Source organism: Salminus brasiliensis, chromosome 6 (genome assembly GCF_030463535.1).
Source record: "Salminus brasiliensis chromosome 6, fSalBra1.hap2, whole genome shotgun sequence".
Lineage (NCBI taxonomy): Eukaryota > Metazoa > Chordata > Actinopteri > Characiformes > Bryconidae > Salminus > Salminus brasiliensis.
The window spans coordinates 8,614,839-8,642,595 of record NC_132883.1 but is presented as its reverse complement, the minus strand read 5'-3'; the positions used below and the strand labels follow the sequence as shown (position 1 = coordinate 8,642,595).

Sequence of the window (27,757 nt, the reverse complement as noted above, 5' to 3'; positions counted from 1 at the left end):
CACAATGCGCGTTACATGTCTGTTGACATACGTATCTACCAGCATGACTTTTACTCGAGCAGCCTCACATAGCAAACAATGAGTCGCGTTTCAAACCTGAAGCGGCTTTAATACTCAGATATTTCAGATATTATGATTTTAAGGAATAGTGTAAACAGTAACTGTGCAACACCAGGGTTTCACAGACATAGGAAACGGCGTGGGATATATAGCTAGCACTAGCTAGCTAGCCAAATAGCGCTAGCTAGCTATCTAGGCTACTTATTTTATAGAACAGCAGTATTAGTAATACTCTAATTTAAATGTCGAGTCTGTGTATTAATATTTACAACCATGCTGAGTTTTATTACAGCCCGACAGATAGGTCTGGACGAGCCTGTTCGCTTGAGACGAGCAGAGTCAACAAGGAGGTGGGTTAGGATTTGTTGCATTATATATAGCTAACATTGTCCTCAGCTAACCATTTAAAGTCTGTGTCTATTTGACTGTGTGTTCAATTAGTTAATTAATAAAAAATTACATTAAAAACGCATTGAATGAATGACTTCTATTTTGTATCTTATTTAGCTATAGTAGCTCGCGCTAATATACCAGAAGTTGATTACAGCAGCTTTAAAGTAAACCAAAATATGCTAGCAATAACTAGCTAAAACATCAAAGTATTTATTTATTTATTTATTCTTTATTAATTGCATAAAAAAACTGGCCAAATAAGCTTACAAATCTGTAACCATGTAGCTATATTCTGATGCACGCAGTGCACTAATAATTCACCTGGAAGCAGGATTCTTATATATGTAATTTCTCAGTATTTATTTAATGTATTGTATACTGTTGTAATTTAGATATTATTTAATAATGAGTTCATTTTTTAATTATCACACCAATGTCACAGAGGCCTCAGAAACTCAAATATGTATCAAATATGATGTAAAGGTAAAGGTGCACGTATTTGTCACTGTACAGTGTGCACTGTACAGCGAAATGTGTCCTCCGCATTTAACCCATCTGGTAGTGAACACACACACTCACACACACACATGTGTTAGGGGCAGTGAGTACACACACACCCAAAGCGGTGGGCAGCCAACTCCAGCGCCCGGGGAGCAGAGAGGGTCTTGCTCAAGGACCCAACAGTGGCAGCTTGCCGAGCCCGGGAATCGAACCCACAACCCTGTTATCGATATCCCGGCGCTCTAACCGCTGAGCCACCACTGCCCCCATAATGTGCCTGGATTTTAAAGAGCTAACCTAATCCAATCCCTATGTAAGATGTCTACTATGTTTTTATATAAACAAGTGTATGCTGAAATCCTTTTACTTGACTGCACAGATATTGTTATGATGATGATGGTACCAATAATGCAAGTGATCTTGTCGTTGTAGGGTGCTGAGTTTGGAGTTAAATCACGATAGAGAGGTGGAGCGAATTCATGGGAATGGAATCAACACTATTGACATTGAAGTCATTGAAGGCAGATAGTAAGTCCTCCCTGCTTACAAGTAAAATGTGTATTACTAGCCTAGAGTGAACACGTGCAATAGTGACATCGCGGGATGTGCAGTGAGGCAGATTATATCCGCTCAGTACTGTTGTACTCCAATCTTGGATCTATTGTACTCCAAGCACAGAGTGCATTCATAATATCGTATTGGATCACTGACCTCTCATGAAATAGGGTGAGAACTACAGTATTTTTAAATATTGCAATAGGTTGCAGAACAAAAAACAATATCGCTCTACTCCAGAGATTTTTCACTCCTGGACCTGTATTTATAGGACGTTTTATAGCCATTGCATAGCAGTGGCAATGAAGACTCAGACTCACATTAGTGAGTCTGTGAGAACAAACCCAGAGCACCTCAGCGCCCAGGGAGCAATTGGAGATTAGATGCCTTGCTCAAAGGCACCTCAATCTGGGATTTCATACTTTCCGGTCATAAGTCCACATCTCTAACCTTTAGGCCATGACTGTCCCCACATCACCACATCCAAATGGAGCTTGTCATTGTATTTACATTTATGCCATTAGTCTAATGCTCATATTAAGATTGACTGACATTGGAATTACCTTACACAGGTAGGCAAATGTAGTGTTAGTAGTTTGGCCCAGGCACTCTTGTCGGTTGTCTTGTGTTTGCCCAGCCAGGGAATCTCACCCTAGTCTACCACAGAGAAGCCGGTATTGTTATCCACAATACCAACCACTTTAAATGAGACCACTTTGTAAGGAAGGAGTCTCTAGATTGACGTGTCAGCTTGTTTGAACTGCACAATGTTTACCTGTCGTTTGCTGATAAATGCTTATAGTAGCATGTTCTTTAGTTATTATTCTTGCCATGTCAGGAGTTAATATTCTAATATACTTATTCTAAATGTCTTCTCATGCTTCAGTAGAATGAGCGATGTCTAACCTTTATTTCTGCCTTGTAGCATGTTGTCAGGGGGTTCAGATGGAGTCATTGTGATCTATGACCTGGAAAACAACACCAAGAAGCCACATTACACTTGCAAAGCAGTTTGCACTGTGGGCAGGTAGGCCTGCTGTACTTATGTCTTCTGATTAATGACCACTGGGTGCCAGTATTTCCCTAATCATTATTAACGCATACAGCCCTGTGTTTTTGTTGGCAGGTGGATTGCTGAATAATTTAAATTTGTTTGATGGATTTCGGTTTCTGTACATATAATTGCATATTCTATTGCAGATATAAAACATATGACTGATGCATATGAATAGATGCTCTTTGTTTGTTTGTTTGTTTTTAGATCAAGTCGTTATGTACACAAATTCAGCGTGGAGACAGTACAGTGGTATCCTCATGACACTGGCATGTTTGTGTCCAGCTCGTTTGACAAAACCATGAAAGTGTGGGACACAGAAACATTAAAGGTCTGCTTTCTCTTTTTTTTTGTAACTCCCCTGACATAATTTGGCTTGCTGGTCATTCTGTCTTGTCATGGATACACAGTATAATCACAGGCACTAGCAGGACACATTGTTTGGAGAACCATTGTGATCCTTCAGTAGAGTGGATATAATACTGTACTGCTTTACAAATGACGCACCACTCACCACGTTAAATTGCCAGGGCAATGTGTGGTTCTTGTTCAAACAGAGCCTTCTATAGGGGTGTCAGATATCTCTTATCTTAAGCGTGTGCCGAGCTAAAGGCCACCAGTGTATGATTTGTCATTTGCATTGTAACCGACGGACAGATGTAAATACATTCATGGGTTTGCTTCTACAACATTCTCTCTCTCTTGTGTCCAATTCTAATGCCATTAATTTGAATGCTGTCAGTCTTAACATTGTTAGGAAATGCGTTTAGATGTAATGTCTCTTTTAAAACAAAAATAAGGACTATTCTGCATGTTTGGTTTAGCCAGCTGAAGTGTTCCAGTTCGAAGGGAATGTCTACTGCCACCATATGTCACCTATTGCCAGGAAACACAGTCTTATAGCAGGTGTGTTTATTCAGTGTTTTTCTCCATTCATCAAAAGCCCAAACAAAGTAAAGGGCTGCAGGTGTTTTCGAATGGTAGATGGAAAAATAAGTGGCATGCTCCAATGGTACAAGACTTAAGAGGAATTCAGTGCACCAACAAGTGTGCCAGAGCAGGAAAAGCTAGTTATAAACCTTTGTGTACCTTTTGCTTCTCTCACTTTGTCTTCTCACTTATTCTCCTTTCTTCATGATTATATCTCTGTTACTTCTCTCTTCTGATTTTGTACACTCAGCCACTGCCTCAGTCTTCTCTTTATTTTATTCTAACACTACTACAATACTGCATTTACCATTCTGAGGATATGTTTGGACATTCCATAATGACGTGTAGATATAGAATTGGTGTTTTTACAGACATTAAAATGAGCTATCTTTGAGTTATGTCTGCTTAAAAAAAGAGTATCTCCCCTTTGTTTGAATTCATATTTCCCATTTCTCATTTGCACTGATGTATTTCTGCTGTCTCTGACAAACTCAACAAACAGGTTGGACAGTTTCTTGATCCCACTGAACTGAATGTATCTTAAAGACTAGCTGGTATTGTGTTATGCCTCTTTATGTAAGTGTAGTTTTTGTGAAAGCAGATTACACCGACTGCAATCAATTATTACAGCTACCTGTAGATCACACACACACACACACATACACAGCAAGAGCCTTTAAGGTGATCAGTGCATCAGAAATGCCAGTTGCCCACCAGCATTGTATTGACAATGGGAGCCAAAAGCAGCATATAATTATGAATAGGTACAAGCCATGTACATCTTTACAAAGAGGCGCTCAATGCAGAAACCTTTTCATTTTCTCTGATATGGATCGGTAGTATCAATACTGTCAAAAAAAATCAAACATTTTGGCATAAGCTCAAATTTCCAGTTTCCTTTTTTATTGATATTTTGGACAACACTAGGATGGAGGAAGAATGTTATTCTATTACATAAAGAAACAATCTTACAATGACAACAGAACAGAATGACAACAAATCTCTGTTTGGTTCTTTCAGGGTATTTGAGGGCTTTTGACTGTTAATATTCAGTTTGTTTAAGACTCTCAATTGTCTCCTTTGTGCTCTGTGTTGGCAGTTGGTACCAAAGACCCTAAAGTCCAGCTGTGTGATCTGAAGTCCGGCTCACGCATTCACATTCTACAGGGTGAGTAATGCACTCTGAGGCTGGAGGAAAGGCAGTGAAGGTGATGTCAGATCACTTTTATACATTTCATTTTTATAGATAAAAAAAAGTTTATTCTTACCTGCAACGTCTCAATATTTTTAACCAAAACAGTGTTGAAAAACTGTTGAAAAAGTAATCTAAAAGAAATGCAGACATTTGGCTTTTGTTTTATTAATTTGTGGAGGTTTGTGTTGATGTTTATCTGTCAGGTCACAGAGGGGAGGTACTCTCTGTCCGGTGGTCTCCACGCTATGAGCACATCCTGGCCACTGCCAGGTAAGGCCTGTCACCCTCTGTTCCTTAATTTTATATAATGTACTTAAATGTCAAAACATAAATTTATAAAAATATATTTATATAGATACACTATGTCCAAATGTTTGTGGACACCCCTTCAAATGAATGCATTCAGCTACTTTAAGTTGCACCCATTACTGACACAGATGTGCAAATACACACACAGAGCTTGTCTAGTTCCTGTAGAGAAGTATTGCCGATAGAATAAGACACTCTAGAGCAGATTAACATGAACCTATTGGCACCATGCCTAATTCCTGGGTGGGCTCGAGGGATATACAGCTCCCCAATATTGAGAATGGAATATTGGTTGGGGGCTCCACCTAATACTTGGGATGAGTTGGGGAGTTGGGGATGAAGTGAGATAGGGATCATCCAATAACTTGACCTCACTAAGCTCCTGGCGCTGAATGCAGTCAAATCTTTGCAGCAATGCTGTAAAATGTTGTAAGCCTTTACTGGACAGTAGAGACAGTTACTCCAACAAAAGTAGGATAAACTCTTGGATAAAAGTAGGATAAAATACCCTGGATTAAGAAGAAGAAGAAACAATCAGTGAGCAGGTGTCCCAAACTTCTTTAGAGAAGTTTAGTGTATCTACAATTTGATCATAGCAGGGGTGTTCAGCCAGTGTATCTGCAGGTTTTCAGGTTTTCATTCTAAGGCACAGCATACCTAATACAATATTTGGAGTGTGCTTAAAAGGGTGATATCTATTTATCATGTTGATTGTGCTAAAGGGTAATTTGTTGATTTTATTGATGTTACACTCTGTGCTGAATTTGAGTCCACCTACAAAGTATGGTGGTTAAGAAGCTCACCTGCTCTCTAGCAAAAGGGAATAGCTAATTAGTCCTATGAGACTATTACAGTGTCTCTCAACTGCTTGAAAAACAATTAAGCAATCATAGCAACATCATCTGTCACAGCAGGATTGCAGTAGGTATTTGGAGTTTGGAGTTAAAATATAGAAATAATGAACACTTGATAAGGACACCTATACGTTTTCTGCTCTGTGTGATTAAAAGGGGATCATGGGTAATGTAGTTTGTGCCTTGTCTCCGCCTCAGTGCTGATAGCAGGGTGCGTGTTTGGGACATTCGGCGAGCCTCTGGAAGCCTCTTTACTTTAGACCAGCACAACGGGGACAAGTCTAAGGCCTCTTCTGAAACAGGTAGGATCAGACGTTAAAGCTGTAGATGCTAGTTTACTATATATCCTGTACTGTAGGCCTACATTTTTTTTATAAGTGGCAGCTTATAGTGCTGTTTTACAGTCTAGTAGTAGTTAGGTTCACAACATTTTCAGGGATTCTTTTCAGTCTTAAAAAAACATTTACATATTTGACCAAAATATTGCCATAGAAACATTAACACTGTGCTATTATCCTTGTCAGATAATAACTTATGTTAACAAATGATTCAGGATAAACCATTAATGATTTGTAAACATATTTATCTTTTTATTTATAATTTTTTAAGCTTTTCACTACAAGCCTGGCCTTGTGGATAGTGTGTTTCCAAAATCCAGTCCTTTTATATCCCCATGTTATTTCATTTTTTTCATATCGGTGTTTTTTCTGTATTATTTAATATAATATTTCTCAATATTTTGTCTCCTCTTTCCTCAGTGAACACAGCCCATGATGGACGTGTGAACGGCCTGTGCTTTACCGACGACGGACTTTATCTCCTTACCACAGGCACAGATGACCGCATGCGGCTGTGGAACAGCGCCACCGGCGAGAACACACTGGTAGGCTGAGGCTGTAGGTGCAGACACTGTAAATAAAGTGCACACATATGAAATTGAGTGACATCCTATTTGTAATCCATAGAGTTTCATATGATGCCGGGCCACCTTTTGCAGCTATAACAGCTTCAACTCTTCTGGGAGGGCTTTCCACAAGGTTTAGGGGTGTGTTTATGGGAATGTGGGAACCATTCTTCCAGAGCATTTGTGAGGTCAGACACTGTTATTGGAGGAGAAGGCCTGGCTCGCAGTTTTCGCTCTAATTCATCCCAAAGGTGTTCTATCAGGTTGAGGTCAGGACTCTGTGCAGGCCAGTCAAGTTTGTCTACACCACATCCACTCATCCATGTCTTTATGGACCTTGCTTTGTGCACTAGTTACTAGTCAGCAGTCATGTTGGAAGGGGCCGTCCCCAAACTGTTCCTGCAAAGTTGGGAGCATGACATTGATGAAAATCTCTTGGTATACTGAAGCATTAAGTGTTTAAGCATTAAGGGGCCGAACCCAACTCCTAAAAAACAACCCCACACCATTCCCATTCCATGAAGCTCTCTACGCTCTCTGTTCTTGAGCTAATCTGAAGGCCACATGAAGGTTGGAGGTCTGTAGTGATTGACTCTGCAGACAGTTGGCAACCTTCGCGCACAAGCACCTCAGCATTCGCTGACCCTGCTCTGTCATTTTACGTGGCCTACCACTTTGTGACTGAGTTGCTGTCATTCCCAATCGCTTCCACTTTGTTATAATACCACTGACAGTTGACTGTGGAATATTATGTAGCAAGGAAATTTCACGGCTGGACTTGTTGCACAGGTGACCTCCTATTGTGGTACCATGCTGGAATTCACTGAGCTCCTGAGAGCGATCCATTCTTTCACAAATGTTTGTAGAAGTCTGAAGAGTCTAAATTCAAAGTTAAAGACATAACATTGAACATTGTTTCTTCAGAGACAGTGCCTTTCAAAGATGTCAGTTTGTCATTCTTTTCACAGCTGAGATACCATCTTTTTGTCTGTTTGTCTCCTTGTGACAAAAAGATGAAGAAGATATTTAGGTAAAAAAAAAACATGTAGATCAACACGTAGTCTTTGAGTAAGAATGCCGATATATGGTTGGCCTTACATTTAAAGTATTAATAATAAAAGTAATAAAACAACAGCTTCCTAAATTCACTTATGATCGTTTCATACATCTCATGTTCATCTCTTAATTGTCTCTTACTCGTGTCTGTAGTATTTTATACACTGCTTAGTCTTTTTGTGAGTTGTAATTTATTATGTAGCCTAAGATTAGTTTCAAATGAACTTTAACTAGGGCTGAGCAATATGATGTATGATAAATGTTTTTTTTTTCCATATATCTGCTTGTTATATCTTAAAAAAAAAAAAAAAAAAAAAAAAAAAAATTTATATATATATATATATATATATATATATATTAATTACCTGTATGTTTTATTACGAAGGGGCTTAAAAGTGTTTGTTGAGGCATAGCTAGGTTTTCACTCTGTCTATTTATCTGGAAATCATGAATTTGTATGCTAATGATGCTCTGAGAGAACATAATTGGTCCTGCTGAACTGGATAAAATTATGCATAGTAAATTAAATAAAACAATTGAAATAGCATTTTAAATAACAACAATATACATAATAATATGTATGTTAAAATGTCTTAAGGTATCTTCATATACACTAATAGACAAAATCATTTTAATAATCACACTCCTTTTAATGTGATATTAAAAAGAGTTTATCCTGCTTTTGTTGGGGTAACTGTCTCTACTGTCCAGGGAAGGGGCTTTCTACTAGATTTTGGAGCATTGCTGTGAGGATCTGATTGCATTCAGTGACAAAAGTATTAGTGAGGTCAGGATGTTGGATGATCAAAACCTCACCTCATCCTCCCCAAATCCCCAACTTGTCTCAAAAGTATTGGATGGAGCATTATCATTCCAGAGAGCACAGTTCCACTCCTCTTCAGCTCAATGCTGGGGGGCTTTATCTGCTCCAGAGAGTCTTGTTCTATTACCAATACTTGTCTACAGTGACTAAGCTGTGTGTGTGCATTTGCACATCTGTGTCAGCAATGGACACAACTTAAAATCAAATTGAAATCTTTGGACATTGAGTGAATTATTGCCATGTTGCATGCACATTATTCTAACTGGTGTTGCTTTTCACAGGTAAACTACGGGAAGGTGGTTAACGAGAGTCGTAAGGGTGTGAAGTTCACCGTGTCAAGAGGCTGCAGTCCAGAGTTTGTCTTTGTGCCATGTGGCAGCTCTGTAGCAGTGTACGGCCTTCACACTGGTAAAATGGTCACCATGCTGAGGGGGCATTATAATAACGTAGACTGCTGTGAGTTCCACCCAGACTATCAGGTAACTGGAACCAAAAGAATGTCTAGAGAATGGCTAAGTGATTGATTTTGCATTACAGTAGGGCATACATATTGATTGTGCTCTTTATGTATTCTTTGTTTAAAGCTCCTGTTAATTTAAGGAATTTTAAATAGGAAAACACTTATAGGGTCATTGGAAGAATCTGAAATGATTTAAAATTGATTTAAATAAACATATAACAAAGATGTTAATATACTGGTGTAGATTAGCCTATTTATTCATAAGAGCTAGGACCAGGGAAGTGTATTATAATTGGGTTCCTAAATCACATTCAGCACTCCCTCACTACCCCTTTTGTTTGTTTGGTGTATTGAATATCTGGTAAAATAGCACCCACTGGGTTTTCCCCAAAGCTCTGCATCAGACTCCACCTCTTAGGCCTGTGTTTGGAATGATTGCCTTTTCCCAAATTAAATTTGATCCAGGAACACACATTAGCAGCTCGTCTTTAGGGATCACAGTGTACAAAGAAACTGTAACCAGACTCTGTCCAGACAGAACACTCGCTCATTATTCCTCTGTGTCCCTTGTGTGGTGTTGTCAGGAGTTGTACAGTGGTGGGAAGGACTGTAACATCTTGGCGTGGGTGCCTGTGCTCCGTCAACCTGACACTGAGGATGAGGGGGCTGGCACTGTAAAGGTAGGACAAATCACAGGCACAGAATCAATCCACTGTATCTCAGCAGACAAGGGTTCTTAATCATTTTCAGCTGCAGTGCTATATCTGTTATGAAACCCATCCAACAGCACCTACTCCTCTTGATACAAATAATTTAGGATGATAAGGGTGCACAACATGATGTACAATGTGACTGGGGAATGTTGAATTACTTGTTTGGTGCTATCACCTTTCTTCACCTCTCAGGCGCTGAGAGAGCTATATTGTAGAGCTAAATGTGGTTTCTAGGGCCCCCATCACCTATTGACTCCTGTTGCGTATTTCTCCTTCAGATGAGATTAGATGAACTCCAATGGGATGTTATCCTTTAAACAGACATACTTTACATTTTAAATGTAAGGCTTTCTTAATATGATCTTGTCATTAGTAAGTTGATTCACTTTTAAAACATGCGTTTCTTGGCCAGTATTTGTCGAAATACACATACAGTTTTTTGTTAGAGCGCCGGGCTGTCGATAACAAGGTTGTGGGTTCGATTCCCGAGCTTGGCAAGCTGCCACTGTTGGGCCCTTTACCCTCTCTGCTCCCTGGGCGCTGGAGTTGGCTGCCCACCGCTCTGGGTGTGTGTGTACTCACTGGCCCTAGTTCACTAGTGTGTGTGATTGTGTGTGTTCACTACCACAGATGGGTTAAATGCAGAGGACACATTTACGTGCACCTTTATTTTATGAGCTTCTAATGAGCCAAGTCTCTGTGACAAACTTACCATCTACACTGATCAACCTTTTGCACCACTGACGGGTGAAGTGAAAAATATTGATTATGTTCATTTACAGTGGCATCTGTCAAGGGGTGGTATGTATTAGGCAGCAAGTAAACAGTCAGTTTTTGAAGCCAGATACCACTGGACACCTTTAGAGGTCTTGTCGAGTCCATGCCTCGAATGGTCAGATCTGTTGTGGCAGCACAAGTAGGGCCTACTTTATATTAGGCTGGTTGATGTGAAGCAAATCTTTAGGGTTCACTTGTTACTTTTACTTTGGTCAGCAACTCCCTATTGAGCATATGAATTGTGTTAAAAAATCTAGTGTTACAGGTGTCAAATTAGCTGCATGAAATGTTTGTATATTGGCTTTTAACTCTCATATAAAACACATAAACAATAAAAAATGAACAATTGTGTCACCTTCTTTACCAAATGTTAATTGGGACCAAAAAGAGCCTTTAACTATGTCAGGCATAGAATAATTAACTAAAATGAACTTTTGCTGATGTGATGCAATGATTCATTTTTGACGCTGTAGGTTGTAACTGTGAGAACGTACCTAATAGAAGAGCTTAGATCTGATTCAGACTGTTAGCACCTTTCAGTTGTGACGCACAGGGGGACCCTGCAGACGAACAAGTCTTCACGTCGCATACTTCACAGTTCACTTTCCCTTTCCGGTTTCCCGGGCATAGAGTTAAGATCTCTGGAGCCATCCAGCAGGTCCTGCTATACCTGTTCCACTTAAAAAAAAAAACAGCCACACACTAGAAGCATTACATTTCTGTTTAATTGTCTTTGAGATTCGCAGTGATGCTACTTTTGAGCAGCGCACTGCAGTGCATAAGCTGTACAGTGGAATATGTCTTCTATGTTGTCTGTATATTGTATAGTGTAAACTAGCATGTCATTTCTGTACAGGGTGGGGCCAACGCTGCAGTTAATCCTGCTTTTGAAGATGCCTGGAGCAGTGATGAAGATTAAATGAGATTAAACGATGAAGTTTGAATAATGCAACGGTCACAGAGCCTTTCAGAGGTGATCATGCCTCGGGGAGGTTATGTACTACAACTCAATGTACTGTATTACGGTATCATACCAAGAATTCCAAACTAGTGAACGCACTATGACTTACCATGTTTTACTTAGTTTGTTGGTTGTACTATTGAAACAAGTATGTTACAGTGTGTATGTATTTATGTATGTATGTACATAAATTGACATTCAAAAGTTTGGGCACCCCGGTCAGATTTACCGTTAGATTTCGCCGTATTATTTGAAAGGCAACTGTGAAAAGTACAAAACCAATAACACTTTAATTTAGTGTTATATGATGTTTTTTAGTCATTTACTCCTTTGTAAAAAAAATAATAATAATAAACAAAAATTGCTGAATTTGTGTATTAATAACCACTGCTTTCATTGACTACCAAGTAAGTAAGTAGTATCAGGGCTTTTGCTTTGAGCAGCAGAGTGGGAAAAAAATGTCTGTCGCTTAGACAGGTATGCTTAGATGGTTTGATTTTTACCACAGACAGTTGTGGTTCACAGTCTACTGTGCGGTGACACTCGTACCAATACGACCTTCTTAATCTTAACGTTTTATGTATACGTGCCAGAACATTCAGCATCAGAACATCTAAAACACCCTAATGGTTTTGTTTAGTCCTGGGTGCTAATTAGGTTAAAATAAACATTTTGCCTGCATAGGCAACACCTTTCCAACTGTTAAGCATGGGGTGGGTTGATCATGCTTTGAGTTGAGTTATGTTGCAGCCAGTGGCACGGTGCTGATTTCATTAATAGTGTGAGGAATTAATCTGATGAAATGCCAGCAAATTCTGGATGAAAGCATTCTGTAAAAAAGGGAGAGGATGAATAGAGGATGACTTCTACAGCAAGATAATGATCATAAACACATCCCAAAATCTACAATGGACTTTCTCAAAAGGCTCAAGCTGAAGTTTTTCTCATGGTCCTCACAGTCTCCTGACCTAAACAATATTGAACAGCTGTGCCTAGTTCTACACTACACAGAATGAAGATTCCCCATTGAAAGGACAAGGTAGTCCTATATGTCCAAAGCTATGTGGACACCTATTCTAATCAATGCATTCAGTTATTTTAAGTTCACAATTTTTGGCATAGCTCAAGTCAGGTCAAGTCTCACTAGAGAACTACTGCCAATAGAATAGGGCTCTCTGGAGCAGACAAACATGGACCTATTGGCACCATGCCTAATGCCTGATGTGGGCCTCCCAGTATTAAGCTGTGGAGCAGTGGAACTGAGTTCTCTGGAATGATGGTTGGTGCTCCATCCAATACGTTTACTAACACTCTTGATGCTGAAAGCAATCAAATCCTCACAGCAGTGCTCCAACATGTAGTTGAAAGCATTCCCTGGATAGTAGAGACAGTTATTCCAACAAAAGCATGATAAACGCTTGATTTCATAAGACATAATGAATGAACAGGTGTCCTAATACATTTGTCCATATAATATGTGTGTGTGTGTGTGTGTTTATATATATATATATATATATATACACAGTATTATGCACTGTACTGTCACCATCTTTCTAAAACAATTCCTCTGTATTTTCTCTGTGTTTTGCTTGAACACTACATAGCATTATCATAAATACACACAGGCTTGTTCACTGTAGTCAGAATGGGTTGTTTTTACTCCGGCCTCTGTATGGATTTGTTCAGGTCCATCAGCAGCAGAGCTCATTTGAATGAATGTCATAAATTTGAATGTTTTTTTAAACAAAAACACAGCCCTGATTAATAGCTTTATATTTTTGCACAGTACTGATTTACATACCTTTACAACCAAAAGAGCCCTGTCCAGCTTCTGGAAATCTACTCTCCAGGAAAAGATACTTGTGTTGGATTAAGGCTGGTGCCCTGAGCAATGGACACGTCTGTCCTTGGTGACAATACTATACCTGCAATGAATGTCAGTGCAAGGTGCAGTCAGAAACTGTAAATTCAGGCTCCTCCTTCATTTACATGAAACATATTTTGACCCACATATGAACTGCATGTTTTAAGATGCCAGTGAATGATATTGGTATATCTTACCTGTACGTAAATCCTGAAATTGTTTTTGCCAATAAATAGATATGTGATGAAGACTCCAAATGCAGCAGTTGCAGCAGAATCCTGGTCCACCAACTCTCTTAGCGAAAGACATTGTTACAAGGTGGTTTATACAGCAGGTGTTCCATCATAGAGAAGAACCATTTAAACATTATTATAATTTTTAAATATTATACATTTAGCCTAGTAGGAATCTGTTCCGTGTAAATTAGCCAAGCTATTCATACACATTAACACACATAAGTAATGCTGTCAACATTATTGTGCGCAAAAAATGCACAACCGCTGCCACTCCACATTAAAAATGACTGTATGTTTATTTTAGAGAACACATTTTTCACTCCAGCCAACGTATAATTTAAATACCTTGTTTCCTTGTGTTGCGGAGTCCCTTTCTATCTACTTTACATCTACTTTTCTGTCAGATCGTTTATACATGTTTAACAGTCTTCTTATGTTTCTAATGATGTAACACTGCAGTTTTACCTTTGTCATTAAAATCTATTTAAGAAATGTACTTATTTTGGGTCTGAAGTTTCAGTGTCAGAAAAGTAAGAGGTGCAATTCTCAAAAACAAGCTTACATTTTAAAAATGATTTTCTCAAGATACTCATTGTTTTTACAGCTTATAATCATAAACTATAATAAATAACATTTTTAATGACCTATGATTAAAAAATTAATGGATAGATTAATTTATTATTAATCACGAAACTACATAGAAATACATGCTATGAGGAGCTAAATGGAGGGAAACTAGAATCAAACTAAGCACTTAAAAAATTTAAGTAAACAAGAACTAGAAGTGAATTTTCTCTCATGTAGACAACAAAAGTACTCCAATTTTAATCCTGTTAAAATAGACATTAATTCTAGTAATTATATTATTTAAACTGATAATTTTAGAGGTGTACCTTCTGAACTCTTACAGTTAAAGACAAGTGTAAGGTGATAAGGTTAAGAAAATGTTACATTTATTAAGCATTTTTAAGCAAAACGTTTAGAAAAAAAAACATCTAAAAAGATTTTATTTCTTAATACACTTTTGTGAATTTGTGAGTTTTTCCTAAGGACACATATAAAGGATCTTAAGAGAAACATGCTCTTAATGCAATTCTCCAAACACTCTTAGAAGTTCTGAAGAAGTCATTTGTAATTTGCCAATATTCAGCAAAATGGTAAAAAAGGAAACCAGGATCAAACTAAGCAGTGAAACTTCTTCTGTAAACAGGAACTTTTTTTCTTAAGCAGAAAGTTTAGAAGAAAATCACACCCAAAAAGAAGGTCTTTCTAAGTCACCTTTGTGATCCAGCCCCTGCAGTTCATCATCCTATGCTGAATCACAAATGAGACAAAGCTACGCCACTACGACACGACGCTGAACCAATCACAATCAGAGACTCTCGCTGTAGACTCCGCCCACTCTAGACCACGCCCAGTCGTGGTTTAATTGATGAAGTGAGGCGGCCGCGCCTGAGCACTACAGTGAGGGAACTTCGGAGAGGGAGGCGAGTCGAGCAGGTAGGAGAGAGAGAAAGATAGAGAGAGAGGCTACACCTTGTTTGAATAGCAGTGACTGTGTGGGTTTTGCTTTTCAAAGAATGGAAATCTGGGTCGCTTAGCTGTGCCTCGGTGTTAAAAGGTGAATCGTGCTGTTTCAGTAGAGCTAGAGTTATACATGAGGTCAGTGTTGACCCGAGAACTGCAAATTTGGCCTTTTAGTGTATGGTTTCCTTGAGGTGCACTTGTTGTCTTATTTAGAGGGAATGGCCGATCATTTGACCTGCATTGTGTACTGTACGTGTGGAGTTTCTATGGTGGTGCTAGACTTTTTATAGCAGTTTTACCAGCGTGTTATACTCCTATTTTGTCTTCTCTGAAACGCCTAATTAAACGCATTCACCCATTTAGATCAAGAAAGGGCGCTAACGTGCGCAGAAAGAGAACTACAGGTGCAGGATTGGGGGAAACTATGGCTGCGTCCCAATATGCATCTCAGAGAATTCCACTTGACTATAGGCGAGGCGGACTAGATGACAAGTGCGCATACTGGAATGTAGCCTATTATCTGCAAGCTGGGTAACTCTTAAATACACCTGTGTGGAGGGAAGTCCTTCATTGCTTAGCCTGTGCTGGCTCACGGGAGTTTAACCGGCGTGTCTCAGCATGTTTGCTTGCACTGGCGCATTAGGCTTATTATTATAACCAGGCAGGTGAGTTCCAACGATGCTTTCAACGAGTAGCCCAGACAGGGGCCATATAATAAAATATTTAACTCTTCTCGTTTTTATTGTCACATGGTCTTGGTGTAGCTGTAACAGGATGCCATTTCCCCCAATACCAACACTGAAACATTGAGGATCAGCCAATACTAATCTGATATTTCTTTCTTTTAGAAAGTAAAAAGCAAACATCGCTCAAACTAGTCAGAAAGAACTAGAACTAGAAAGAAAAACACAACCAACAAACTAACTGTTCTGAATGTTTGCTCTCAAATCAAGCATGGATGTGTGGGAATTGTCATTTAGGGAACGCCAGGCTTTGGGATGCTATAGCTAGGTCTGTGTTCATCTCTGTAACTTTCAGGGATGTCTTTACTCTTGGCTGTAGGGAATTCTGAATGGGGCCTAAGTGACTGTCCCATTCGTACTGAAGCAATGTGAATTGCTTTTTCATCATTGTACGTCTCATGCGTTTCCAAACAGTAGACGGGATGATCAAATGATCCTAGATGTTAAGCACGTCCCAGCATTCCTCATGATTTCCTTTTAATCCCATGTATAGTGTATAGTAGATGCGTGCATTCCTGTCAAAACAAATTTCACATTCAGTCATCAACAGCCGATCCCGTTTGTCTTCATTCAGTGGATGCAGAAAAATGCAGAACCAGCAAATACATGAATATCTCACATTCAAGCAAACAGTGGAGATGTCGTACGGTGGACTTAGTGAAAGGTTGCATTGTATACAAATAAGCAAAACCCAGAGATCCCACCACGTTCCATTCTTCCCAGCAAGCTTCAAAATGAACAAGGGGCTGAGTGTTGGGACACAATGACCAGTAGTCAGTTTATGCTAAGCGTGAACTGCTGCACAGGACACCACTTCACTTTTATTTATATATATATATATATATATATATATATATATATATATATATATATATATAAATAAATATATATATATATATATATATATATATATATATATATATATATATAAATAAATAGAAGTGGTGTCCTGTGCAGCAGTTCACCAGTTCAGTATGCTTTTTGTTTTTTAAATACAAGGACAGGATTAGCTTTGTAGGCATCTTCTAGGTTGCACATTACGCAAACATAGGACAAGTACAGTAAAGCCAATCTCTCTGGAGGTTGTGGCAGAATTAAGGACTCAGTACTCTGCTAGCCTTTTTATATAAATAGCTAGCTAGCTGTCGGAGCAACTAAAAAAGAAAATGATAGTCGTTTTCAGACAACTTTGCCCTTCCCCAGTGCAGTTCTAGCCATCATAACAGGGCCTCCATGTTTATGGCTTTTTTTCTGAATACCTGAAAATGTGTGGAGAAACAGGCAGGCACATTAGCATCTGTGCTTTGGAGACATTATGGATGCCTAACAAATGCCAAGAGAAATGACAAAAGGTCAGCAGAAGCTGAATACATCACCTTAGTTAGTGGCATCTCTACTGACAAAAATAGAGGCTGACAGAATCCTGAATCCACAGTGAGAACTGTGACTTTGTGTAACCTGAGTCATGTTTGTATAAATTCCAGTCCACTTGCTTCTTTCACTTCCAGTGATTGTTCTGTAGCTCCAGCTCCTCTGTGTCCTAAGGGCAAGAAACCTACTCAACACAAGAATGCAAACGCAAATGCCAACTCTCTGCAAACACATGGTCCTGCTGTACAAACTCACGGTGCGTCCTCGTGTTACTGTGGCGGCTGAACACTCAGTGCCCTGACAGAGAGAGCGAAAGAGAGAGAAGACTCATCAAACTGGTCCACCATGACAGTTGACTGTAAAAGTGGTACCAGATAACTTGGCTGCTGATGTAGTGCCCCTTGCAGGAACGCTCACTATGCAGCTCGAGCTGGCATTACAATATGAAATGTTGTGAAGGTTTTAAATGCAACTATGTGCAAAGCTCAGTCTGCGTAGCTCAAAGCATCTGCGTTCACGTACTTGTGTGAAATGTGTGACAAAGTGCTAATTACACTTCCCGACAGTAGGTGGAGTCTATAAGCAGGAACTGTCAGTTCTCATATAATGCTGCTTTAACATGTCTCAGATTTTCTTCTGGCTATTAAACTTCAACCTTTTAGATCCAATGTTTCTATTCACAACTCCACAACTCTGCATGATTAGAAATCACGATAAATTTAGTGTTGTCTCCCCAACATCTAGTACCTCAAAGCCTGGTCTTCTCTAAATGTCAATACCAACACAACTGCACATGCAGTCTCTCTCCTCACTTCAGCCCTATTTAAGCACATTAACATTTTAGACACCAACTAGAAGACAAAGCTCTCTTGATAAACTGAATGTTATAATTCATGATTCCTCATTTTTTTTGCCTTATATATGCAGAACATGCTAGATTGGATATCAGAGGCAAAAAATACTGAATCTGGTCTGATCTTGTAACAGATCTATCTGGGAATGGCTTTTGCATTGTGTGGTGTGAGATTCATAGCAGTGTGTATCTTCCTGTGAAGTAGTAGAGTGGTTTAGTGGTTTGGTATTGGGTGATGCTGTGTGTGTGTGTGTGTGTGTGTGTGTGTGTGTGTGTGTGTGTGCGCGCGCATAACTTCCTAAGTAAATCATTACCCATTTCTCTCATTCCAGGCTCTAGTTTGAGGCAGAAATGGCACTTGATGAACTAACCTCCACTGCTGTACGGCTGTATGACAAGTGGATGAAGGATGCAGGTAAATTACTACTTGCAAGAAATGACATGTTCTGCATAATTACATTACAGTATAATAACTGTTGTTGCCTGATAATTGGAAATGTTATCAACGGGACAGTGTTTGGAAAAAGGACTATTACAGTGGTTATAATCCTACACAGTTTGAAATGAAGCATAAAGCAATGGTTTTTCAAAAAATCTGAGTGCTACCAGTTTCCCTTACCCCAAATACAGTCAATCTGTGAAGACTACTGCTGTTTTTCTGCTACTTAAGCTTGTACTTTGTCCACTTTTACAAGTATTAGCATGGCGGCTAATACCATGGCAATCTGCACCAAGAGCCCTTCGAGCTTCAAGTACGGCTTGGCTCGACCCGCTATCCCTCAAAATCGCTCGCTGTCTTCAAACGCAGACTGAAAACCCAGCTCTTCCGAGAGTACTTGGGCGAATAGCAGAGTGGTCACCTTGTGTAATGCCTTGTGTTAGTAGTGTCTAAACTTATGCATGTATGTTTTTGTGACCCTTTCTGGGCTTCCATTACTTGTTCTTCACATTAGCCTTGTAGCTTCAGTGCAAAACTAAAGAAGCAAATATGTCTTGTCTAGTTGACTCTGTTTAAGGTCAGGGGGAAAACTGTGTATATTTGATTTGATTAAATTGTTGCTTCTTGCTGTGTCCAAAGAAATGTCCCCTATTACTGCAGTATTGATGGTGTTAATAGTGTTAATCACTATACATGATATACCACACATGAGTAATATGCTCAGTAATCTTGCATAAAGATCTAATGACCGTCTGCTGCTTTAGACCCCAGGACACAAGACTGGCTGCTCATGTCCTCTCCGTTGCCTCAGACCATTATAATCGCCTCCTATATGTACTTTGTGATGTCGCTGGGGCCCAAGCTCATGGAGAACAGGAAGCCGTTTGATCTGAAGCGGGTCCTCATAGTCTACAACTTCAGTGTGGTGGCACTATCTCTTTACATGTGCTATGAGGTGAGTGGTCTGGACCGAGTCAGTGTGGTTCCACTGGATGACGTGTGACCCACAGTTCTCTGGTTATATTTAGAGGTTGCATCCTGTAAGCTGGAGTTCAGTTTGCTTATTAGAACCACCCATTCTTTCACTAATGTTAGTTATGGTGGACTGCATGGCTAGGTGCTTGTTTGTATCCAACTGTGGAAAGGGGACTGAATGAACGCCTAAATCCAATGATGAAAAGGTGTGTCCCAATACTTTCGTCCATGTAGTGTACCCTGATACTGGTTAAGTAAAATGGGCATGGATTACCTCCAATTTCAGCTTTTCAAATCTGATTGGGTCTTCTTTTAGGAAACCCATTAAACATCAGACAGTGCTATAGGCCTGGAACTGAAACTGGATATCTGTGAAGAGATGTAGAAGGGTTATAATCACAGAGATACTTTCAGATTCTCAGCTGAAGGATTGTCTGGCATTAGGCAGATGTAATTCTTACCTTTTCTGTCTAGCTGGTGTAAAAGCAACTCCTTTGAGTACTTTTGTTTACATCATTAAACATGTTGCACTGGATTCCATTTTGCTGCCTGTTGAGTCATGCTAATCAAGTTTGGCGGACACACCTTAAGACCTTGCTGTCATTGTCGAAACTGTTTTTGCTTTATTGGAAATGTTCATGTGTTCTGGGTTAAGGTGTTTTGAAGCGACATGGCTTTTGTTTTGCTCACATTTTGAAGCAGAATTTGAAATCCATCTTGTATTTAAATAAGTACGTGGCTTGTACTGAGGAAAGGTGTCAGTAATGTATTTATTCCTTCACACCCATTCATTACACCTAACCGCAGTCAGTTAAATGGCTGGAACTACAGAGTTCTCCTGAGTTGGACGTTCTGAGTTTTCTTTAAATTGAGAATTGTGGTGATTCTTTGTCTGTTTGCATTTGCAGTTTGTTATGTCCGGCTGGGGCACAGGCTACTCCTTCGGCTGTGACCTGGTGGATTACTCCCGCTCTCCACAGGCTATGAGGGTAGGTGCGGAGGAGGGGAATGTTACTCTACCTGCTGTGGGGGAAATGAAAGCCTGTATTTTTCCCTTTTTTGTTATCAATACTGCTCATCAGACTAAGCAGAAACCTGGCCCTAGTATGTAGTTTGATGGTTATCTGGCAGGCTAGATATTCATCACAGGGTTGAATTGTGGCACGTCACTTTTTTTTGGGGGTCCTTGAGGGTTTAGCACCACATTGTCTTTGTCTGTTATGACCAGCTTAAATCTACTGGACAAACGAACGTCACTGTAAATTTGTAACATCCTCATTTTATGCTTTTTCTCTAGATGGCAAGCACCTGCTGGCTGTACTACTTCTCCAAGTTTATTGAATTGCTGGACACAGTAAGCAATCTGCAAAATGATCCCTCTTCTACAATAAATGTCTACAGTGGCACATAATAGTTGGATATGTTATTGTAGACCGTTTGTCCTGTTTATTAATGGTTCGGTTGTGTCCCTCTCGGCCAGGTGTTCTTTGTGCTGAGGAAAAAGAATAACCAGATTAGCTTCCTGCATGTCTACCATCACTCCATAATGCCATTTACCTGGTGGTTTGGGGTCAAGTTTGCTCCAGGTACACTGTCTTCTACTGCATTGATACAGGGAGAATAAAAATGCATCCATGTTCATAATGCAACGTTATCTAAGGTAGTTAGCCCTCCTAGTCATCGCTATATGCAGATATACAATAATGGTATAGTACAGCAGTGGTTTCCATCCCCTGTCCTGCACTTTTTAGCATTTACTCTGCTCTCAACACAACTGATCCAACCAATAAATTAATTAAAAAGCCTTTTCTGAGTGGTAGTGTAGGTATGTACCTGTGAGGTAGTGTGCAAGAGCAGGGCAGGTATCCTCTGGGACCAGGATGGGAACCACTGAGTGGTTAGCCACCTTGGATAATGTTACCTCTTAAACATGCTTGTGTTTTTTTTCTTCTTTCTGTATCTTCTATAACCCAGAAATTAAGCATCTTTAATTTCATAACAGCTTTCACTCGTCTAATCTCAGGTGTCTGGTTAGAAGGAATTATATCTAATCCTGCTGAATGTTTTTATTTATTTATTTATTTGTATATTTGTATATTTCAGGTGGTCTGGGAACCTTCCACGCTCTTCTGAACTGTATCGTCCATGTCATCATGTACACATACTATGGCCTGTCTGCTCTGGGTCCTGCCTACCAGAAGTACCTTTGGTGGAAGAAGCACCTCACCTCTATACAGCTCGTATGTACACTCTAAACTTTTTTTTTTTTTTTTTGGTAAAGCTTACAAACAAGCACAAGGATTACATTGTAACATATATATATATACAGGTGGTTCAGGTGGTTAAGTGAAGCTGAAGCTGATGGTCAGATTCAATGCAGGCAATAAGTCTATTTACAGGGCTAATTCAATGTATATCTCTACTGGGCCCATCATAACCCGGGAAAGTATGAATGCTTCTGCCTTGTGATTTAAATAGACAAATCTTTCGTTTTAGACCTATTAACTATTTATTGTACAGGAAAGAGACTGAAGACAAGCATTTGCTTTTTCATCTTAAATATTTCAGTGAAGTGTTTAGTTTGATTATTTATTTGTTTAAATCACACATTTATTTATATTTAATAAAAGTCTCCTAATAAGCCTGTAGAAGATAATTTATTTTGTTAATTTTGAGTTTGTTTAAAGAAAAATAAAAGTAGGTTGATTCTGTTGCAAAAGCAAATTTAATGTTTTAAATTAAATTAAGCACATTTGTGCTGTCTGTCTCAATTTTCCACAAATACCTGTGGCAGCCTGACATTTTCTGTAATTAAGATGGTCTTCAATCATTCATGTGGGAAACAAACTGAACAAATGCACTGAATGGCTAAATCCGATTAAACTGAAAAAAGTCTGAGTCTGGTACATCTCTAATAAGTGCACAGAAGCTGATGTTTTGAAAGTGAAACAACTTGTATAAACTGCCCATAAGTCTAATTTCACTCCCTGTGTTTTTTCAGCTCCAGTTTGTGATAGTCACCTGCCACATTGGCCAGTATTTCTTCATGAAGGATTGCCCGTACCCTTACCCCCTCTTCATCTACATCATTGCTGTCTATGGCGTGGTCTTTCTCTTTCTCTTCCTCAACTTCTGGCATCATGCATACACCAAAGGCAAGAGGCTGCCTAAAGTTGTGAAGTTGCGGAACAACAACAACAATGGTGTCCACCACAGCAAACGGGACTAACTAGACTTTCCCAGGAACATTTTGAAACGGCAATCCTTCTGGCATGAAGTTCTCTCTGGTTCTGCTGTGTATTGGCACATTGTGCACTGACTTTTTATAACACATTTATATTTATGTGAGGGATGTTTCATATGGGCCAAGTCAAACCACATCATTTGTTACATGGTACTGTCAGTTTTGGGTGTGTCTAGACACAGCAGGCGCCCTGAAGTCACATTTGTGATCTGTATCATACATGTGCAGTGAAGAATCTGGTTCGCCTGCTTGTCTGAACGTAGCCTAAAAGGATAGTTGAAGAAAACTCTTCTCATCAGGTTCTTTTCTTCAGCTCATGAACTGGACCCGGTAGTGATATTGCTCTCTTGACTTTTCTATCAGCAAACATCATCCACTGTACGTTGCCTATTGGCCCAGTGTTCATTTATTGTACTTGAATGCAGGGAGGAGTTTAACTTTTTCTCAGCATCTCGCACCAGCTGGACCTTTTCACGACACCTGTGGCTTCCTGAAGCTTCAGCTTTAACTGATGTCTCCCTATCTTTTGTTATTATTTTTTTTTTTATTAGTAGCAAAGGATTTTAATACTTTGTTTAGGTGCTTAAGCTTTTGACTTGTTTATCAAAGTAAAGGTCTGTAGGCAGTTGAATGAGTTAGTACATAAAGAATTTCCACTGCCATATAGTGCCTTAACCATTTGCTCTCCTGCTTTTCCTGCCTTCCCCTTAGCTTTAGGAGACATGGTAATATACCATATTGAGCCTGTTCTGCCTTTAATATACTATACCAGTACTTTTGCACTACTTAAGTTACTTATATCGTCAAGATGTAACACTTAATTAGAAGAAGGGATAAGTAGAAAATGGTATGAATGTCCTTGAAGGAGCCGGTGCACTTATCTGGGCCCATATGCTGTTTGGCCAAGCTTTCAGAGTAAGCAAGTACTGATCTTGGATCAGTTAATGTCTCACCAGATCATCAGTTTCATCTGGAAATGAAGGAAAATACTTATACTGGGTCAAGACCCTTATTCTGACAAGTTTTGTGTATACTACTGCTGGCCCAGACGTGAGCGCACTATTGGTGATTTGGGACAGGAGCATTATTTTTAAATGGCCGTTCATGTCGGGGAAGGCAGAAGATTGCAGTTCATTTTGTTTTAGTGCTGTCATGATTGTCCTTGGTTCTTTTTGTCCAAGGCAGGAGCCTCTATCAATTTTTATATGTGGAAAAAAGGAAGTGTATTGAATTACTTTTTTTAAATGTGTGAAATATGTATTTATAGAAAAATAAATGCTGTACGCACTACAAGTGATTTGGTTTGCTTAGTAAATAGGGAAACCAGTGTTTGAATGAATCTTTAGCTCCCCCATGTGACCTAAGGCTGCTGATGATTGTACACAGTGGCTTTCAAAAGTTGTGCATACTAAAAATACTGTGAATAGTTAAGTGAGTAAAACAAAATATCAGATATCAGAAAGCATAAAAGATACATATGAGTTTATTTTATATACATGTATAGTTATTAAAAATAAATATTAAACTCATATTTATAAAATCTAAGTTAAAAGATTCTATAATGAAATTCTACTTTTGTGAGCTTCTTAAGCACTGTTCTATTGAGATCTGTCCACTGATTTTTGATGTTTTTGATCAGGACTGAGGGGGCATGGCAAAACCTTTTTAGCTTGAGCCTCTTGTGATCTAATCTTGTGGATTTTGAGGTGTGTATGATCATTATCCTGTTGTAGAAGCTATCCTCTTTATCGTCAAGTTGTTTTTTTTTTCCACAGAGAGATGTTTGCCTCCAGAATTAGTTGGTATTTATTTAATTTGTTCTTCCCTCTCAGTGAAATGTTCCCTGTGCCACTGGCTGCATCAGAAACTCATAATCAATCCACCTTAACGATTGTAGAGGTTTCCTTTTCATGACATTTTACACCTCTTTTGCTCATTGCAGCCATAATGTTTGTTTTAGAGTGGGATAACTATGCAAATATACTATATCATTTAGATTATAGATATTCATTGCTTGTACGTTTTGGAAACTTGGTAGCTCCAGGCTGTAACTGAAGAAGCTGATGAACTACATGTGACCTGTACTGGCTGACTGACTGTCTGGGTTAAGGGGAGAACTTGATATAATTTTTCAGTGAACCAAAGCATAAAAAAGGTTGCTTTGAATACATCCATATCATTCTAATGGTTTGGCAAAAAAGGAAAACATTGCACCTTGACACCTTAATTTACAGAGAACAGTATCTTACAGTTTCAGAAAGCTCTTAAGCCAGTCTAGTGGAGATCCCTTAATACTTCAGCACTATTTGTGGTAAATGTGTGTCATTGCTTCTTTGGTTTTGCACTGGAGCAATGAAGCCAAACTTCAGACAGACAGTGTGTCTTGGCATCTACATTTAGAGTAAGAAATATTCATGTAAAACTAACTTTTACTTCATCACACAATATAAAAATAACCAGATTCAGATTCTGGTTGTGGTATAATAAAGTGATGAAGAATAGTTTTATTGGCAAGTTTCAGAGAAACATTCCAATAAGTCCTACACCAGTTCGTACAAATTTTCCTCAGTACAATTCTGAGAAGCTCAGAGTTGTTGGAAGGCCTCTGTACCGCCTTTATTGGGACAGTATTAAAGCTGTATTAACAGATGGAGTGACCATGAACTCTTTCGGTCTCTGTGGAATAGTTAAAAGGCATGATTTCCTCTTTACATGATCCAGTGTAACAGCATTCTGCTCTGAGCATTTTTCCCTGGTGCTCCATGAACAAATGTGGTGTAGCAGCTGAAACTGGGTCGTGGCACACAGTACATAACATGTGAACCAGCAGGTCACAACAAATCTGTATTAAAGAGGAAGATGCTCACTTTTGCTTTGCCTTGGCCTCGCAAGTGCACCATCCTTGGCTGGGCTCTTCGCACACTTGTCAGTATGAGGTGGCTTTTGCAAATCATGCTAATTTGCAGTGCCTGCAAAGTGATAATCCTCTTAAATCTGACCCTCTGTCTCGGCCAAGAATCATGTTTGAGGGGGGGAAAGCCAGACTGCTGGAGGACAGATTTGACGCTCTGGTGCACATGTTAAATGTCGTGCACATCCAACAGCAGCTGTAACCTCGACTCTGTGATGCTAATTTTACAGTTATAGCATTTCACAACATTTAATCTGCTATTATATTTGCTAAATTGTCCTCTAGAGAGAGAATTGTTTTGACATCTTAGATCACATAGGATAACTGGATCACTTGGAGAGAGTTAGGGTTCCACCCATAGAGCCCAGGGTTCCCTGGATTGAATATTCAGTGTGAGGTTTCCTCAGAGCATCATGATCTATTGGTCCTGCTCTTCCTCTGACCCTGTTTGTCCACCACTGCACTAATGAACGATCCTTATGGCTCAATCACCTTGATTTGATTATGACTCTTTAGGATTGGTCAGTGCAGTATCCACAGATGGGACTGGTAGACCTAGTCCACATATCCAGAGTATATATAAAATTAGTGAATAATTTATTGATTACAAGATATCTGACCATTATCAGTTCTAACTAATGCCAACTGATGCAGTTGAGCCACCACAGTCTGTCTACATACAGCGTCTAACATTTTGTAGACACCTCCTCCCCTATGTTTCTTAAAATCAAACATTTTTTGCAGTAATAACAGCATCTTCACTTCTGGGGAGGTTTTACACTCAATGTACACTAGATGTCCACAGACATGAAAATGCAGTGCTTGACTAAGCACAATTGTTGTTCAGGTAATGGGCTAATAGTGTATCACTGACACTTTATCACCCACTTGTAATTAAGTTAGGGAAATAAGTGACTTTTGGGAGAAGGAACATGCCTGAAGCCCAACATCCTCCCTCAGTCTCCTCCCATGAAATCTATCCTGATTGCTTGTTCTAAACTAGTAAGATTGAGGTCTAAAATGATCAGATGTGGAACAGTTGATTTTGAAGTAATGCTACACATCGACATGGCAGATGAAAACATCCAAAAGCTTGCATTGCCGTTGCACAGAGGAAAATGTCACTGGTGTCTTTGAGAATTGTACTGATCAAAGGTTACTGGGAACAGATGGACTGCAGCAGTCACACACACTGCTTGGAAGGAGCAGTACAGCACACTGCAAATGACTGTTATGGCACACTGTCACAATCACAAACACCAGTTTTGACATGGGAAGATCACACACTTTCTAATTTCAATAAGACTAAATATAAAATGAGCATGAAAGGTTAAACTGCAGGACAAAGCTAGCATAAGCCTCGGGTCAGATACTTACTTTAATTACTTTACTACTAAGATACTACAGATATTTACTACTAAGCAGTAAATACATTCTTGAAATTGTTGTTTTCAAAAATCGGGGCGCACATGAATATCCACTTTAGTAAGGATGTCATGGCTGGGGGTTTTTAAATAGGCCTAAGTTGTATGCTAAACTAAAAGGAGCTGATTTGGTCACATAGGATATTAAGGCTATATATTGGTCTGTTGCTAAATGAGTAAATGTGTATGAATTAATGTAGATTAACATACTGTAGCTGCATGATGATCTTAAAAACATGATGCACACATTTAACCAGGTGCGTCCAAACTTCTGTGCAATAAATATGCATATATTTATTTATCACCACCTCTCCTCATCCCCAACTCCTAACGCATCCCAAAAGTATTGGATGGAGGGCCATCATACCATAGAATACAGTTAATCCATTGTGAAATGAACAATATAAACAACAAACAAAAAATAACAAATTACCTAAACATGAAATACAAAAAAACTGGCGACACAAGTTTTGTGGAAATGAATATATTTATATATAATTATATATATATATATATATATATATATATATAGATATATAGATATATATATAGATATATAGATTAATGTTAAACAGTCAATTTAGAATCCTCTACAGCTCTCTTCATCATCTAATTATCTTTAAAT

General features: G+C 39.0%; 2 protein-coding genes across 2 annotated transcripts; both read left to right on the top strand.

Annotated features, from left to right (window-relative positions):
- The first annotated feature begins 5 nt into the window (after positions 1-5).
- Positions 6-11,900, top strand: ercc8 (excision repair cross-complementation group 8). Its single transcript, XM_072681518.1, has 12 exons — positions 6-410; positions 1,387-1,482; positions 2,435-2,536; positions 2,771-2,894; positions 3,388-3,469; positions 4,593-4,661; positions 4,892-4,958; positions 6,050-6,153; positions 6,610-6,734; positions 8,916-9,113; positions 9,679-9,774; positions 11,441-11,900. Exons 1-12 carry the CDS (start codon positions 334-336, stop codon positions 11,501-11,503), a joined length of 1,203 nt encoding a protein of 400 aa, XP_072537619.1. The 5' UTR covers positions 6-333; the 3' UTR covers positions 11,504-11,900.
- Positions 11,901-15,110: 3,210 nt separating this feature from the next.
- Positions 15,111-24,040, top strand: elovl7a (ELOVL fatty acid elongase 7a). Its single transcript, XM_072680835.1, has 8 exons — positions 15,111-15,145; positions 18,472-18,554; positions 19,343-19,533; positions 20,462-20,542; positions 20,851-20,907; positions 21,034-21,139; positions 21,657-21,793; positions 22,555-24,040. The coding sequence occupies exons 2-8, from the start codon at positions 18,491-18,493 to the stop codon at positions 22,780-22,782; spliced, it is 864 nt and encodes a 287-aa protein (XP_072536936.1). The 5' UTR covers positions 15,111-15,145; positions 18,472-18,490; the 3' UTR covers positions 22,783-24,040.
- The last annotated feature ends 3,717 nt before the right edge of the window (positions 24,041-27,757 follow it).